The sequence below is a fragment of the Patiria miniata genome, unplaced genomic scaffold (genome assembly GCF_015706575.1).
Source record: "Patiria miniata isolate m_02_andy unplaced genomic scaffold, ASM1570657v1 HiC_scaffold_16, whole genome shotgun sequence".
In the NCBI taxonomy this organism is placed as follows: Eukaryota; Metazoa; Echinodermata; class Asteroidea; order Valvatida; family Asterinidae; genus Patiria; species Patiria miniata.
In genome coordinates, this window is record NW_024037054.1 from 9184239 (window position 1) to 9202277 (window position 18039).

General features: G+C 37.7%; 1 protein-coding gene and 2 long non-coding RNA genes across 3 annotated transcripts; 2 read left to right on the plus strand and 1 right to left on the minus strand.

The window, feature by feature from the left end:
* Positions 1-279: 279 nt before the first annotated feature.
* Positions 280-6319, minus strand: LOC119722921 (methylosome protein 50-like). Its single transcript, XM_038193329.1, has 8 exons — positions 6086-6319; positions 4555-4740; positions 3707-3848; positions 3378-3498; positions 2708-2834; positions 2392-2503; positions 2118-2192; positions 280-1858 (listed from the first exon to the last, which is right to left on the minus strand). Exons 1-8 carry the CDS (start codon positions 6147-6149, stop codon positions 1714-1716), a joined length of 972 nt encoding a protein of 323 aa, XP_038049257.1. The 5' UTR covers positions 6150-6319; the 3' UTR covers positions 280-1713.
* Positions 6320-6398: 79 nt separating this feature from the next.
* Positions 6399-12381, plus strand: LOC119722924. The gene is made up of 3 exons (XR_005270495.1): positions 6399-6825; positions 9972-10122; positions 12095-12381. It is a non-coding gene; the product is annotated as an uncharacterized LOC119722924 (long non-coding RNA).
* Positions 12382-14243: 1862 nt separating this feature from the next.
* Positions 14244-17172, plus strand: LOC119722925. The gene is made up of 3 exons (XR_005270496.1): positions 14244-15615; positions 15878-15943; positions 16376-17172. It is a non-coding gene; the product is annotated as an uncharacterized LOC119722925 (long non-coding RNA).
* The last annotated feature ends 867 nt before the right edge of the window (positions 17173-18039 follow it).

Genomic DNA, 18039 nt, shown 5'->3' on the forward strand with positions numbered 1-18039 from the left:
TTGCTGCAATTTTCAGAAACAAATGGACTTGGAGAATTAGTATGTTATAGCAAATATTGTTAAACAGACTGGCTTCACATTTTGGGCTTGTAGATACTGGAAAATCCAAGAAAACCAACCATATTCTTGCAATTTATAGATGTTGGGGAATTGTAAGGTAGAGAATCAGTCTAGCAGGCTTGTATCCCTTCACAGGTGTGTAATCAATTGCAAAGAAAAAGAGGAGTAACTAAATATGAAAAATTAGGAGCACTTTTTGAAAAAAGCCAGTTTTCTCCAACACTGGTCGGCCGACCATCGTTAGGAACATTCAAGTTTTCTTGCAAATGGCAGCACACCAGGAGCCACGATTTTACAGGATGCTTTAGACTCTCATTCCCTAACAATCCACCAAGGTATTTCGTGATACTTTGATAATTTCGTTTTGTGATGTTTGCAAATGTTGTATCTTCCCTTTAAAGATTCTTTTCTATTTGGTCTTACTCTATCTTTTTTTTATTAGCAGAATGTTTCTGACATTTTTGACAACAGTAAGTTTGAAGAAAGGTCAAAAATCGACCAACAAGTTTCCCTACCAAACGATGTCAACAGAATTTCAAAACTTTGGTATGTATGCCAGTCTTGGTAGTTAACGATAGTACTGACTTTGTACCACCCAGCAGCATTCATGTTCCAAGTCACAAACCGCACGTAAAGAGCGTCGTTGGAATTTCCCTTTGCAAAAGAACGTGACTTAATATGCAAAATAGCAGCACATGCACATTGGTGGAAACAAAAACGCTATTCCGAAAACCATAATTTTTTTAGTTTTCCAAGGCCCAGTTTCTTTGCTGTCAAATTCACGAAAATTTGCGGACTGTTGACGTGTGTGTTAAGGGTGCACGCTGTGGTGAATCGGTGAAACATTTCGCAGCTTTGGACATCTTGGAATTAAATTGTTTATACACAATTTTCTTTTTGATATCCGACTGATTCAGATAATGCACAATCTGCTTGATTAAATTTTATATCCCAATTTTTCTTTTCAGACAGATCATATTGCTTTCAAGGGGATGGTATTGTAACACTCCATTTACATTACAGTATGTAAAATGAATATTGTGTGATATGCTACATGTAGTTTCACATGTACATTGTGCAAGCTTCACATGCAGAGGGCGCCAAGTTCACAATGCATTACAAGAACACCTATGGCAGTCTATTGTAGGTACATGTACCTTATGAATCTTCTATTTGGCTGGTCTAAGAGAGTGTAGCCATTTACTCATTGTCACTTGTGAGTAGGGCAGTGCTAACATGCTGGATTACCCTGTGTCAATAAATGGGCAAAATCCTGCCCATAGTGATACACAGATGTGCAAAAAGACTTCGAGTAAAAAAAAGCCATTCTCAATCCATTGAATGGAATTTGACAGGCTCTGGGTCTTGCTTGACCAGTCTTGTCTTGTCTTGTGACTAGCTTTATGTATTAATTCCATCACACATTGCAATCGTTTTTGTTTTCTTGTTTATAGAGCACTGATTTACCCCTGTAATTTTGAAAACTTTGAAGTGCATTTTCTGGCTACTTTGGCTTGTTCAAGTTGGGAGCTGGGTTACTGCCAATGCACAATATTCCTAACAAGTTGCCAAGGATTTATATAAACATGATCACAGATTTACAGAATAATAAGAGTTTTGAACTTATTTTACTAATAAATAGCTTGGAAGCCTTTACACACGTCCATTGCTCCCTACTGCTCCAGGTAGAATATCATGACCCTTGACCTGCTTATCCCAGCCGCACGTCATTAGTTTGTTGCTTAGGGGATCCCATGATGCACCACGCACAAAGTCATTGTGGCTGTACCCTCGGTATCTGGGAGAGATAGGTAAAATAAATAACATTAAAACACATGCATTGAAATAACTGAAAATGATTAAATTTTAAGCTAAACAACTTAAGTAAACTAAGAATATAGCCAGGGCCAAGTCTTGGGAAGGGGGAGGGGTAAACCCGACTGACCCTGGATATCATTTTGAACATTGAGACATTTTTGGTGACCCAACAGACAACATATTTTTACCAAATGTTCTGTTCCATTCCTAGATGAAATTTAACACAAGAGGGAACTTACATTTGTTTCAGTTCAGGTTGCAATTCAGTGACGGCTGCCGTACAATCGTCTGATGTGGACGCCAGCCATAATGGACTGTACAGGGTAAATAGTCCAAAGAAACTGGAGTATTATTTTCTACTGAATAGTATTATTTTGTACTCAACAAATATTTGACTTCAAATTGAAATGTTTTAATAAGTTTACATCAGTATACTCCTTGAGGGTAGAAACCACTTTTGATACTATGAGATATGTACCAGACATAAATACCTGCTGATGATCATGTACTTACTTCTTGGCTGAGAATGCTAGCCTGTGTATGGACCTTGTGTGGGCTGTGGTTAGTCTGGTTCCTGTATTGTCTGCTCTGGAATCCTGAAGTATGATCTTGCCTGTCTCATCCCCTTTGTAAAGACCATACACAACATTGTTTATTTCATTAAAACGCTTGTAAATGATACCCTTCAATGCCAGAAAGTTCTATTGAGGCAAAGGAGGCATGCAAAAGTCAATTGGTCTTATATATGTTCATCTGTTATGATGGCGCTGGAGTGCTGCTTGATTTGCACAAAATTAGAGAATGACAGCATTGATTTCTCCCTTTTTACCTGAAGCAAGAACATGTGTTTCTCCTGGCTTCCATGCTAGACATGTGGGTAAAGATGTTCCCACCGGCCTGCTCAGTCTCCGAGCTGGTTTGGGCTTCCTCAAATCCCATAATAGAACAGAACCATCCTACAAAAATAACAATTAAAGAACAATGAACTATGTTTTGGTAATGACCACTCCATTAGTAGGAAACAGTTTATTCCCTGTGAGAATAAGCTGTGTCCACCATGTAGTTCTAATTCGGCCATCCTTGAGTTGCTACATGGAAATAGCTACAAGTTGCTACAATGAAACAGCTTTCCCAATAGGTACAGGCAGAGCGTCAAATCTTCCAGAATATATTCAGCACAACTGCACAAGGGGTGTACAAAGCAACAGCTTTCCTCCACACAAAGTGCGACTGATTTGTTAAAAAGCGAAAAGCAGTCCATGGGAAGGAATGTGAGAAAAAAATTTTTTTACCAATCCGAATCAAAATCAACCTTAATACACAGTTTACTTAAAAACCCATTGTCAGATGTGATGAACATGATGAACTGACACTTTTCACAGATTTTGAATTTGAGTTATGCAACAAAAAAAGTATGCCCATCTGTGCACGAACATACCTCCAAATTCATTTTGATCTACACTTATTTCTTTTTATAAATATGATCTCCAAACTCTTACCTGTGAACATGACAAAAATACCTCCAGCTCATTAGGGCTGCAGACCACGCATTCCACCTTGGCTGTGTGTGCTCTCAAGGTTAAGACTGATGTTTGCGAAGCTAAATCCCAAACTTTTACTCTGAAAAATATACATTTTTTTGCGCTCAAAGGATTATGTAATACATGTACATGAAGTGGGGAATGCAGCTGGAAAACTTTAACATTTCATTATTGTTGGAGGAGATTAAACTTTTTTTGAGATGGAGTAAAAAATTTGGGTTCGGGATTGGAGAGAGAAAGGTGGGGGGGGGGGTGGGGAACAAGTAAAAGTTGCTGATATTACTTACAGTTTGTCTGAGGATCCGCTGATGACCCTGGTCTTGTTTGAGTTGATGCTGATACTGTGGACTGCATTGTCATGTTCGTACAAGTAAAACAAGTTTCTGAATGCACTTCGACTGTTTACCAGTTGCCATACTTCAATGGCACCTGTTAAAAAAAGGACATTCAAGCCATTAAATAACAACCTTCATGTAGATTTACCCCAACTTCCTAGGGTTATGTACTAGGAACTTTCCTCACCCTTGCAAATCACACCACCATATGGTAAACTTTGCACATAAACAGTTGGACTCTGTTTATTTGTGGTATTCCCAACCCTATGTGAAGCAGGCTGTTTACTAATGCAGTACTCATCCTAACAGATTACTAGGGATTACTAGGGTTAATAATTGGGATTTGTTTCATGAAAACATGGATCTTGTGTAATTGGTAAGAATATCATGTACATTTGTAATTATCTTAACAGTTTGGAAATCCTTCTGACTGTGTCTTCCTGTCATATTTCTCCCACAACCTGGCTCGGCCAGGAAGTACAGTCAGGTTGTACAGTCAGACATTATCACCAGTATTATTTTTTGGGGTGTCAGATCCGCACCCAACATTCCTTGTCTTCCACCAATGTGCCCTTGGTTTACATTCCTGCCTCGGCCAATAGGGTTATCAGTCCCTACTTGATTCAACTTCAAAGCGTTTTCCCAAGAATATTCTATTCTGGAGTTTTCCTCCCACATCTAAAACTGTAATTTTGTTTCACATTGTCGTCCCTTTGCTGGGTCCCATGGGCGACCAGTGGATTCCACAAAATGGGTTACCCAGTAAAAATAGAAAATAAATAAATACAATTCATGTTGACCTGAATCTGAGGCAATAGCCACCCTGCATTCATCAATCCACTGGATGTCAGTCACACCGGCTTCTGTCTGTATTCCTGCACTACATTTGTTGATGTCCGGGGCATTCTCGGGGTCTTCATAGAACCAGAGGGACCCAGCCCAAAACTTGCCATTCAGACCAGAGGCTCCAAGCATTAATGACCCATCTAAAAAAAAAAAAAAAGAGAAAAACTAATTCTATATGAAATGGTAGGTCTTTGTTTGAAACAACATTTGTGATGTGATCAAGCTAAATAAATATAAGATGGAATTTTTTGCGTCGGGGTGATGTAAATCAAATTAGGCTTTGCCCTTCACCGACGTTAAAACACTATCCTCAGTGTGTAATAACCTCCCAAGTGAAAGTTGGAAAAAACACTCGGATGGGACTCGAACCCACGACCTCCTGCTTTCTATTTCTAGTGCAGACGTCTTACCACTTGACCACCATCTGATGTACACGTACATGTAGCAGCGGGTACCGCATAAACTATTATAAGATGGAATTTTGCGTCGGGGTGATATAAATCAAAAAAGGTTTTGCCCTTCACCAAGGTTAAATGAGTTGTTTGTTGACCCCGGTCAATGTGTATTTTTTTAATTTTAGTAAACGTTAGTTTGCCGTCATTACCTCCGGCAAAATATCCACTATCTATAAGTTTTAAAAGACTCTGCAACTGACTAAATGACACTCGAAAGTGACATTCTGGTATTTCTTGTCGTATATCTGAACAGTATGACACCTTCTTGAATATCGGCAGGTTTAATTTGTGGAAAGAGGCTGGTAGGGCTTTGATTTTAGAGGGAAATTCAGGGGAAAAACACGACGTTGACGAACAGAAAACTGACTCAAAAACCAAGATCATGGCAAACTGCAAAAAAGGGCAGGAAAGTCACATTTTCTTTGGAACTTGGAAGTGCTTTCAAAGAAAAAAAGACTGCTTTAGCCTGCGAAAGTCACTTTGGTACTGGACAGTCATCTGCAAAAGAAGTTTTGAACAGGTGTCCTAAGGAGTAACACATGAGTAAGGTTAGCCCCATAAATGTGGCCTATTTACTGGACTGCCTCCGTAAACATAGGCCACACGTCCACATGTACAAAAATCGTGTCGACTTTGCCAAATTTTGATTTTCACATTTAGGCTTAGTTTGTAGGATTTTTTTGCTTTGGAAGCATACTCACCCACTTTTATAAGCTAGTCAGAAAGTGCTGCCTTTTTCAGATGTCTAATTTTTGTGAAATTTCATGTTGAAATTTTGATACGCAAACGTGTAAAAATGAATCTGGAAATTTCACGAAAAATATACATCTGAAAAAGGCAGCACTTTCTGATTAGCCTATAAAGAGGGTGAGTATGCTTCTAAAGCAAAACAAACCTACAAACTAAGCCTTAATGTGAAAATCAAAATTTGGCAAAGTCGACACGATTTTTGTACATGTGGATGTGTAGCCTATGTTTACGGAGGCAGTCCAGTAAATAGGCCACATGGGGCTAGACCATGATGACCAACCTCTGTTATGTTGCAAAACATCTAGATATTTCTCCATCGCCGATGGGATGTTATTTGTTGCCATAGCGGTATAAACGTTTATAGCCAGATGGTGGAATGTTACTGACAACTGTTGTGTAAAAATCTCACGATACGATTACGGGGTACGCGGCACGGACGGTCTAGCTTACGACGGGCATGCACCGAGCGCGAGAAACAAGATGGTAGCGCCCATGATTGCAGGTCACAGGTCACGCAGAATCTATCCAATCAGCTGGAGCGTGAATTCTCCCGTTTGTGTTGGGGGCTGGGGGGGGGGGGGGGGGGGGGGGGGGGAAACCTGCCTACAAACAACACTTAAGGGTTTAAGAAAGGCCAGATAGTGGTTGGAGCATAGGGGTAAATTTCCAAATGTTGCAGGTTAAACACCCACCCATGCACAATTTTATGAGAAAACACAGTAGTGGCCCATGTTAAAAAAAAATTAAAAATTATAAACGCTCCTCGGGACACGAAACGGGGACATCCCAACTGGAATCCTGAGCTCGTACTAGTACTACCGACTAACTGGCTCTCGACAAAATTGTGTTCGGACGTATTATACCTTTAAGGTAAACACGTCCCCCCCCAAGTTACCCATAAACCCTCAGTACTATAGCAGATGAGCAGAAACGACAACACGTGATTTGTACGCCATTTCAATTCTTCGCGGGCGTGGAAGCTGGAAAAATGTAGCTGTCGGCAGGACCGCACAAGTCCAAGTAAGTTGTTTTTTTTCTGTCTGTAAACTCAACATTAGTACCTTAAGGTATTGAGCAAAAGCCACTGACCAAAGTGTTAAAACGTGGTGATTTTTTTGGAAGAATAAAAAGGAGAATTCTCGGGCCAAATTCTCGTTAACATGGTTACATTCGTCACAAATCATGAAATGCAAATGGGTGTTTACATAAATGTGGAGGCCAGTGTGTGACATTAGGGTCAAATTTTCAAAATAACCAAATTAAATTCAGCTTTACATGGTTTTGCAGTCTAGGGTCTATATTTTGTCAAAAACAAAACCGTTTTTCTGTTTTAAACATGACCCTTTTTAGAGTAGCAACATGATAAACTAGCATATGGGACCCAAATTTCACCTGTAGCAGTGACACCAAATTGTTAATTTCTTTTAGAGCTCTCACCAGATTATTGTTCATGTATGGTAAAGACATGTTGCTTTGTAAGCAACTATTTGCAACACATATAAGTTATAAAAAAAACTTTAACACTATCCTTGTTCAACATTTGTTGAAAATCAAATATCAAGTTTTAGGAAATTTGACATATTATGATGATTACATAAATGTAGCTCTCACTTGACATGAAATTATATTATTTCAAGACAAACACTCACTTGTTCTCTAAAAGCAAGTTTGACAGCCAAAACTGCAACTATGAAGAACAATGAAGATATACAAACACCACTAGAAAGCATGTTATTGTAAGTAAAGCCTGGTGTTAATCAACATTTCACCTGTAACACTCACCAAATAGTCACTGTTACAGAGTGACAATCCTACAACTAACTAATATTAATAGTAATAAATGGTATCAATCCATTTAAACCTTTCTATTTAGTGATAAGCTTGATGGTTTCTACATCAGATACTTGTTTCTGAGACTGGAAGTTTAAATATCAGAGTTTGTTATAATATTCATTTCACCTGTAACGCTGACACCAACACCAAAACACTTTTATCACTTTTCTTCACTGCAGTTCTACTTTAACCTGTCCTATGCCAAAGTTTTCATTGTATTAAAAAACTTAGTCATTATTTTAGCCAAAAACTCAATCATCAATCAAACAGGTGCTTTTGCTTCATTTTTTTCAGCTGAAAATAGGTATTTCACCTGTAACAGAGTGAGTGTTGACACCAAACCTTTATTGCCTCTTATTTCAAATTCTAAGAGAAGGATTCAAAATTTAATGACATCTATATTCCAAGCCAACTTCCAGGATATATTTTTATTTAAACTTGTTGACAAATACAGTTTGTCAAATTCAGAGTGCAGCTGCAAAGTATCACACTGTAATGTTTTTTGATGACACCAAATTGATCTGCCAATATTTAAAATTGGTATATTTCTTGTACTTCTTTGAATTTCACTTTTGGTCTTCTTTACTCTCTTTATTTAATAAAAGACTTCAATAATCACTTAAAATTTAGAATAGTTGACAGTTTCTACAAATATTATAATCAATGGTAAAGTTCACTCTGTAACAGCATTTGCTGACACCAAATGTTACAGAGTGATGGAATTTTTAGCGGGCATGTCAAAATGATACAAAGTTGCCGATGCACGAACATTGTATTTAATATTAAGTTTGGGTTATCATCAATCATTTAGAATTAGAAAGGACAAAATTTATCAATTGAAAGAATGAAAACTGTGCACCATTGGACAAGCTGTAAAAATGTCACGCAATTTTACCTAAAAATGTCATAATTCTGGCTAATTTTTGATCAAAATTATACAAATGCATTGTGGTGATTTAATTTTTTTTTATTTCAGTGGGTACATAGTGGTATGGGCAATAAAGTAAAAACACAAATATTAGCAAGTTGGTTATTTTAACATGGAAATGCCCCATGAAAGGAAAGAATGTGCATTATACCACTGGCCTCCACATTTATGTAAACACCCAAATGGCGCTGCGATAAGCACACGATTTTCCACTCGGCACGCTGACTTCAGAGGAGAAATTGAAAAGAATATGGCATCCTGACGCCACTTAATTGTTTTCATGATAATTGATTATTTATCTCCATGAACGTCAGTCATTGCAAAAGTGGGAAAGAATTACTGTAGAATCCTGACACTTCTTCTTTGGTTGTCTACAAACTCTATGGAGAGTTGAGTTCATAATCGGAAATGTTTCTCCGACAGTCCCGTATTCATGTCTTTTCATCATTTTTGTAATGACTGACCTTTTGAGATGATATTGATGTATGAACAAAAGTGGGGAAAGATTCCCATATCTGGCCATCAATTGTCACCCTCTGCCAATGAGACTGGTCTGAACATTTCTAAGTGTTTTCTCGAGTAAAAACTTTAATGTTTTCCCTGCTAATTTTAACTTTTTAGGACATAGGCCTGTTATCATTTTCTGATGGCTGATAGGTCATTGAAGGGAAAAATTAGCGATGGCCAGATATGGGAATCTTTCCGCAATTATTTCAATTAGACAGTAACAACAATTCTTGAAACTTGTATAACATATGGTCAACAGTCCCTGAAAAAAACATTGCTCAAAATATATGCATCAAAAATTGAGGGCAAAATGAGTCAAAACATAATTGGGCAATTCCATAGTACATATATGTATGTAACTTACCTTCCTGCACGTTTCCCGGACAGATATGCCATTCCAGAGAAATAATGCGTATATATGCATTAATTTGGGGACAAAACAGTTTAATATGACAATTTTCCCCCCTAAAAATTGATTTGTTTTGCCTAAATTGTCAAAATTGTGGATGAATGTATGTTTCTCTTGCAAACATGTCTGACTCTGATTCATGTGCAGAAAAGTCAATTTTTGACCAAATTTGGTAAAATTTTGCCATTTGTTGTGATGGAATCAAAGTAAAACCTACATGTAGCTAAAGCTTGCCCCAGTTTGGTCATTTTTTTTTTTTCAAGCAGTAGTGTAACACACGATTTCGCCCTCCCCCTCCCCCACCACTCAAAAAAAGCAAACGAACAACATATTCAATACCAAATAAATTCCCTAAACCTGCAAACTCGGTCATTCTTCCCCATAAAGCACTGAAAAATCCGAATTCATGCCTGACTTTGTTTAACATTGTATCAGAATTAGACTGTTGCTGTTCATCGATGCTGACATTTTTTTCCTTTTTTTTCCTAGTGGTTTCCCAGATGGTCCATCAGATGAAGTAAGGTCTCTTCAACCTGCATGAGACTCTCAGCAGAAGTTAAGAAAGCTGTCATCAGAACCAGTGTTGCAGACTTCAAGACAGCTCTTAAGCAGATGAAAGGAGACAAGATTTGCATCTTAGGTAAACTAACAATTTGATAAATTAATTGAGAGGGTCAAGTCATACTTTCTAAATAATTACAGTTTATAGCATGACTTTTTTCAGTACTCTTAAAACCAACCAATAAACAGATATTTACCAGTGTATAGGGCCTATATGCTCTAGACCATAAAGTTTTTGCAAGTCAATTGGGATATATTTTAAATTTTTTGAAAAGAAGCAGTTTGTTGCATTTTGACGACATCTGTCTAGGAAATGTGTAGGCATGCGTTTCAGGGATTCTTGGATGTCAGTAAAGAACGTAAAGTTAACCCTTGAGACTATTTCAATTTTGGCTGAATCAAATTACTCCAAACATGCTGCAAAGATGCCCAATAGCCCCAAAACTTATCCCTATACATTTCTGCGATGGATGTGCCTTTCAACTGAAACAAAATTACATCAACTATTTTAGGCAAGATGAGTCAACATGAAAATTCACCGCCATGTTGATTATTTTTGCTCAAACCTGCAATGGTGTTTGGGTACGAATACTAAAATGTGCTCCTCTTGCATCAAAATGATTCTATGGGGTGTTTGAAGAAAAGTAAATTTTAGACTAAATTTATTAAAACGTTTAAAATTAACCCCTTGCAATTTGTGTTTCAGTTTTGGTCTAAATGAAATTGCTCAAAACTTGCAAGAAAGATACCCACGGGTCCCTATAAAAATACATTCACACAAGTTTCCTGGACAGATGTGCCATTCAAAAGATAGTGTCCAAAAGTTTGGGGAAAATCAGTAAAATATATGATGCATGTTTTCCATAAAATCTGATTATTTTTGCTCAATTCTTCAAAATTCTGGATGCATGAATACAGACAGATTCTCTTCTGAAAGCTATTTCTTTAAAGTCATGTGCAGAAAAGTCCATTTTGACCAAATTGAGTGACAAATCTATTGTTTTACCCCTTGCAATGATTTTCCGTCAATTTTTGGCCAAAAATGAAATTGCGTTAAATTTGCAAGATAGATGCCCAAGGGCCCCTAATACACATTGCTACATTTTTCCAGGACAGATCTGCTATTCCGAAAGGTGCATAAAAAAAAAAAAAAAAAAATCAGTTGGAATTTAAAAATAAACTCTTTCAGGGGTAAACCATATTTTTTTCTGCTATATTTTTACAAGATATTTCCAGACACAAAATTTTACTTGCAAGAAGCCAATAAATTGTCATGTGTTCAGTGTAACTGGTAATTTTCCTCATTAGTTTCGGCTCTTGTATGCAATTGTTTCAAATTAAAATTGTCTTTTATTCTTAGTCAAATTTATTCAGCATTGATACAGCCCCTACCCCACCCCCCCCCCCATTCCTGAGCAAGAGAGTACCAGAACATTTCACTTTGTCAGTGAAAAGTTATAAAACCATCTGTATATTTGACTGTAATGACAATTGCTAAGAAAGAACAGAGGGTGTAGGTTTACTTCAGAAACGTGCAAGATTTTACGAAACTATACCGTATCCAGGCACCATTTTTCCCCATTTATTTTGTGCCCTGACTGGGCCCATCCAATCAAGGGCAATAAATGGGTACTTAGAAAGAAAAGAAAGCATTTCAGTATACAACAGATTGAAAACATTTTTAATTGAGTACTTTTTATAAAAATTATAAATATAGACCTCAACTTCCGTTCAATAGATCATTCAGATAACAATTGCGTAAATTCAAACACGGGAATCTGTGACTAGAGTCAGTGTTTGGCACCAAGACGTTCACATAAAAAGTGAACATGGACACACAAAACGTACATGGTCTTTTGCTTGTGCTTTGTCGTACATGTACAACTGTACACACAGTTTTCTCAATTGTAAAAAAAATAAATGTATCCAATTGAGCATTATTTTCGTTTATATTATTGTACCCTTGATACTGTTAACTGTATATCCACTCTTCATCTGATTTTTTGGTACTGTAACTCAATTTTTCCCCCTTTTGTTGTGTGTTTCAACAGTTGATAAGCAAGATTGAAGCAAGCGCTGGCCGGCCAGTCATGCAGCCAGCCAGCCAGCCATCAGGGAGCCGCAGAACCAGCCAGCCAGCCAGTCTGCCAGCCTGCCAGCCAGAAACAAGTCAGCTAGATGTGTTCACTAAGGTAGGACTAACCCTTTGTTTCAGCCATTAGCGCTCAAATTGAGCCAGTGAACACCCAAGACCCAGGATCTCAAGACCCAAGTACAGTTTGCAAGTGGAGTCGTTCGAAGGATTTCTCAGAGTGAGCCAGAGTTTTCTTGTTTCCTTTCCATTATTGTGTGTACAACTGAAACCACCCTTGAGAAATGTAATTGCAAATCTTCCAGGAGATCTCTCACGAGTTGAGTTTACACTTGATAAACCTCTAAAATACGGTTGAAAACAAAATAAAAAAATTTCATATGCTTTCAGAAAAAAAAATTAACTCTCACTTTTCTCTTGCAATGTGAGCATATTTTGTTTTGAGGATTGAAAAATAATCTTCAAATTAAAAAAAATGTATTGGAATGCTATTTTCACCGTAAGAATTTGACATAACATTTTTCCAGTGTGGTTCAGATAGGTGTTGTGACCATGTGGGTTCAGTCATGTGGTTGCTAAGGCAAAGCATCTGCCGTTGTGAAGCAAAGCTAATCTACTTACGTACTTAGACGCTATAGCAGAGCAGTGAAATTCATGCACCACAAAAATTATGGCCTTTGGAACGTTGTGTTTCTTATGCAAAGTATGATTGAAAAGTTAAATTATAATGGAAGAAGAAATTCTTAGCTTCATGTCAGTAAAAATATTGCCGTTTTCATCGATGCCAAAACGTCAATACTGGTTACTGGTATAGCTGACCTTCGAAAACTTCCCCAAATCTCTGTATTTATAGCTTTTTCTCTAGGAATTTCTCAAAATTGTTATTTCGCGAGAAGTTGAACACTTATATCATCTAAATATATTCCGAATTTCAGCTTAATATGTTGTTGCAAACGCTACAATTTGAACCATCTCCATGGAAAATATCGACGATGATTTCTGCCAACCCAAGTAACATGCATCGTTCAGCAAAGCTCCTTAGGTGCTATGGTTGACCGATTTTGGCCAAGCCACGCAATTTCGTATTGTAGATTAGCATATTCATCAGTGTCTCTCTGCGTGTTTTGGCATGAGTCTCGGTATCAACCAATGGAAGCTGACGAAAAGGGTGATATTTATCAATTAACTCGTGAAGGAGGCTTTTCTCAAAATTTTGCTGCACACCATAATGGATAGGAACCTTATTAATATTCGTGAGGCTTGAAAAGAACAGCTGTTGCAAACGTCAGTGTTACAACTCTCAATGATGCACGTATTTAGCCAGGAATATTTATCCAATTTCAACGAAAGTTATGAACACATCACAATGATTTTTAGCTTGGATCATTATGAGTAAGGTAAGCCCCGAAAGTTTCATGAAGATACGGTTTTCGAAACGGGAGAAATCAATTTTCAAAGATGAAATGTTGTGTAACCTTTAGAAATCGCCCTTGGCAACCACATGACTGGGTTGGTGGTGGTGCATGTATGTGTTTTGGGGTGGTGGTTTTTCCACAGGTCGTCGGCTCAAATTGAGCATGTGTCATCGGCTCAAATTGAGCGTTTGCTGCAAACACTCCAGGATCAAGATGGATTATGGGATCTGTATATCCCTACATCCAAATGCAACACCAGCAGGACTATGGGATCATCTATATCCCCGTGTCCATCTAGGGGTGGATCTTGGGTGGCAATCGTGGGGGGGGGGGGGGGGGAATCTACTCCATGGGAAGCAAAATTTGATAATTTTTGGCCTCAGTACTATTAGTGGGAAACTTGCCCCCTGGATCTGCCCCTGCTGCAAGGCTCCAATAAATTGTACTTAATTAGCTTGTGCACTGCCTTTATGGCATAAACATTCTTTAGAAGTAAACCCCTCATTTTAGACTGTCATCTTTGAATCGATAGCAAGACAACAATCAGCCAAGCCAGCCGGGGAGCCAGCCAGCCAGCCATCGGAAAATCATTTTTTTTTAAAAATAAATTGGATCACCAATTAGTGAAATGAAAATTTCACTCTCTAATTAGGTTTTTTTTTTAGTTCAGGGGATCTGCTATATCCCGCTGAAAACTTATAAGGCTATGGGATCTCCTATATCCCTATGCCGTTAGGGCTTAGGGTGGTGCGGCGGTATCGATTACTAATTGGAGTCTGACTGGGTGCTTCAATTGAGGTGCGGCGAAAATCCAGCACAGATTCAAGGGGCGAGTTGCGTCCGCGTGGTAGGTCCGCCTTCCACGTGGGGCGTGGGTCCTACGCAGCGGCCTGGAAACCCTAGGATGCCGTGCCATAAAGGAGCAGGTAGTGCGTCCCTCTTTATAGGGGCGTGGCCCTGTATTCACAGCCGGCAAACGCTGCTACTTCCTATCAGACCGCATGAACCCGTAAGGGGGATGGACTTAGGGGGGCACGCATATAGGTTAGGGTGCTTTCCTGGTCCTTCGGGGCTGGGCGGGCGGACCGGACAGTCGATAACTGTGTCTGGCCCTCCGGGGCCTACCTTTTATCCAGCAATGGGCCTGACGATACTGAAAGCGTGTTGGGGCTGGTATCCTGGGACCTTCTCGTGGTGGCCCTGTTTAAACAGACCTTACCAGGATATTTGACCTGCTCAGTGAACAGGAATCAGTTAATCGCAATTTGAATTCTTTATTGTGGCATTAACTTTAAAAAAAAAAAAAAAAAAAAAATCTGTTTTCTAATAACAAAAGATATAAATCTCTGAACACTATACCATTTTGGTCCAAATTTGGCATTTCCATTTCATCCTATTTGAAACCCATTTGAAAAATTGCTCCAAAAAGTTGTTTTCAGTAATTCTGAATCATGTTCACTGAGCGGATCACATCAATTCATATTTTATTTCCAAAAAGGATGGAAGATTAGGGCTGATTGCCTTAAAACACCAAAAACTTTAATAAAAAAAACATTCAATTCCATGACAAGAGGAAGTTTTGCGAACAGAAATTCAAATTTGCAGTCAAAATCCATTGAGATCTTATTAGCGATGAGATAACTGTGCTTCAGTTTTAAAAAATGAAATTTTAAGAACATGGGAAAAAATAACCGGAAAAGAAATATTTGAAAAGGAATTGAATTAAGAAAGAACATTAATTGTTGATTTGAAAAAAAAAAACATGCTTGGATCATTGTGCCAATTGGTGCACTCTTGAAGATGGAAAAGGGTTTGGTGTTGAAATAAAAAAGGATCAATAGTGCAAGAGAAGTACCTAGAGTTGAAGAACATCTATCAAACATCACCGCAGAATTGTTTTTAATTTAAAAGACGATTCTGGTTAAAACATTTGGTAAAATTGTTGTATTTATTTATCTATTTCTTGAGGTAAATTTCATCTGACAGCACAAATGCTGGAGGCAGATGGCATCAGAATCTAGAGAAAATTGTCTCGTCAAAACTGAGCAGAGTGAACATCTTAGTGGTAAGCATAAGAATGAGCAAACTTCTTTTTAACCTGGCTGATTTAATTAACAACTTTCCAAACCTAAAATCTAAATCCAATGTTTTACCTCCAAAATTAGATCATCCCAAGCTTACTTTTCTCCAAAAAAAGCCTCTTAAAAAACGAAAAGAAATTAGCGCTTGAGAACCACACCTTGCCTTAATGTGTAAGAAAATACAATGTATATTGCAACTGTTAATTTGCATTGCTGATATTTCTTGATTTAATTTTGTATTTTCAGCAGGTGTACTGACTACGAAATGGCAAAATTATGGAGACCTCGGAACAAGATTGTATGTTTACTGAGGTAACTATTCTCAGTTGTTGTTGAATTATTGACTGAAGCAATCTTAATGAGACAATTTTCACTTGTGACTCGTTCTTGCAAAACCCGAAGGTTCTTGTAGGCCAAGGCAAGTAAAAAACTAGTGCACTTTAGACCATGGAAATGGTGTATAACTGCTCAAAATGTTTGTTTAATCAGTTTTGATACAGTTGCATTTCTACACTGGATGGGGTGTTTTGCAAATGAATTTCCTAAAATTGCAGGAAGCAACCAAATTTTCATTTGTTTTTGAGACCTTTCAATAATGTATTTCCTTAAAATAATGTCTTTCCAATATATCTCTGGCAAACAGTTGAATTGCCACATCTAGATTCAATTTCAATATGGGAAAAAGTGCTACAGATATTTCATTATAAATGATACTTAAAAACCGTTTGCGTTCTTTTCTTGAAGGTTTTCCGAAGACGTCTTCTGGCAGAAACATCTTGGAGGACATTGGCCAAGAAGGAGGTACAAACTACATGAGGCTACAACATGAAGCTTCACTCTAACCTATGATGTCTACTTTTGGAACTTTTTCATTTCTCTCAAAATGCTTCTCAATTTGGAAAGGCCTTTTCTATAAAACTAGGAAACAGTCGAAATCAGGCACAACTGAACCCCCCCCCCCAATGTTATCATCTTTGCCCAAATATTCAAAACTGATTGGTAATGAGTGATATTAAATACTTGACCACAAATCTCGGTAAAATGTAAGGTTAACCCCTTGTCATTTTTTGGCCAATTTTGCGTTGAAAGTGAAATTGCTGCAAACTCGCAGTGAAGATGCTCAACCTGAAGCACGTTCCTACACGTCTCTTGGATAGATAGGACAAAATCAATCAGTAATGGAATGTTTCTTCAAAAATCATTTACTTTTGTGCAATACATTCAAGTTGTTTATTGATGAATACTTAATGAATCTCCTCTTGCATCAACAGGGATTTCCGTGTCGTTTGAAAGAAAGTAACCCTTTGATCAATTTAGTGGAAAATGTAAGGTTAACCCCTTGCTATTTATAATTAAATTTTGCTACAAATCGCCTTGTCTTTATTTTAACCTGATATCAGAGGTGTCCTTGCTCACGTTTTGTAACCTTTGGAAAAGGCACGTTATAAATTATTATTACCTGTTGAAGAAAAACATGTTTTTCTTCTCCAATATCTGATTAATTCAGAGATTCAATAAAACAAATATGGTGAAAAAAAAAAGTATATTTTGTACTGATATTCATTTGGCGTATTCTGAATGACAACTTTATTTCGTCAAAGTTACTTGTATGACATTCTTAATTCTTTTACCAACGGAAGTTGAAAACAAGTTTACTTGTTGGTGTGTCAGAAGTTGAGTTATGCTACAAAACATGTACTTGTCCGTGTAAAATTTAAATCTACCTATTTTTATCCGACTTTATTTAATGAGTAAGATATTAAATAACAGCTGTTGAACTGTTTTTATTTAATGTTGAGAAACAAGTACTGGAATAAATATAGTAAAACTGATTTAAAGCCAATCTTTGGAGTCTTTATTATGACTGAATAATACAGTGAATTTAGCTCAAGGGGTGGTTGGGTTGAAAGACTTGGAACTGTTGATTGCCCTGGGAACAAGGTTTATGCCCTGGGAATGAGGTTAAAAGCCCTGGGAACAAGGTTGATACCCTGGGAAGGAGGTTAACAGCCCTGGGAACAAGGTTGATGCCCTGGGAAGGAGGTTAACAGCCCTGGGAACAAGGTTGGTGCCCTGGGAAGGAGGTTAACAGCCCTGGGAACAAGGTTGATGCCCTGGGAAGGAGGTTAATAGCCCTGGGAACAAGGTTGATGCCACTGGGGATGAGGATGAAATGGACTAAAATATACAAACTTGTTCAAAACTCGTTTTTAAATTCAATCATTTATTTGTACCATAACGCTTGTATAAACCAGATAAAGAATTTAAAAACGGGTTATCTTGCATTAATAAGTATTTCTAAGTTGTTTGCAGAAAAGTCAATTTTTGGCCCAATTTAACGAAAAATGTAAGGTTAACCCCTTGCAATTTTTTCAATTTTGGCCGAAAAATAAAGTTACATAAAATTA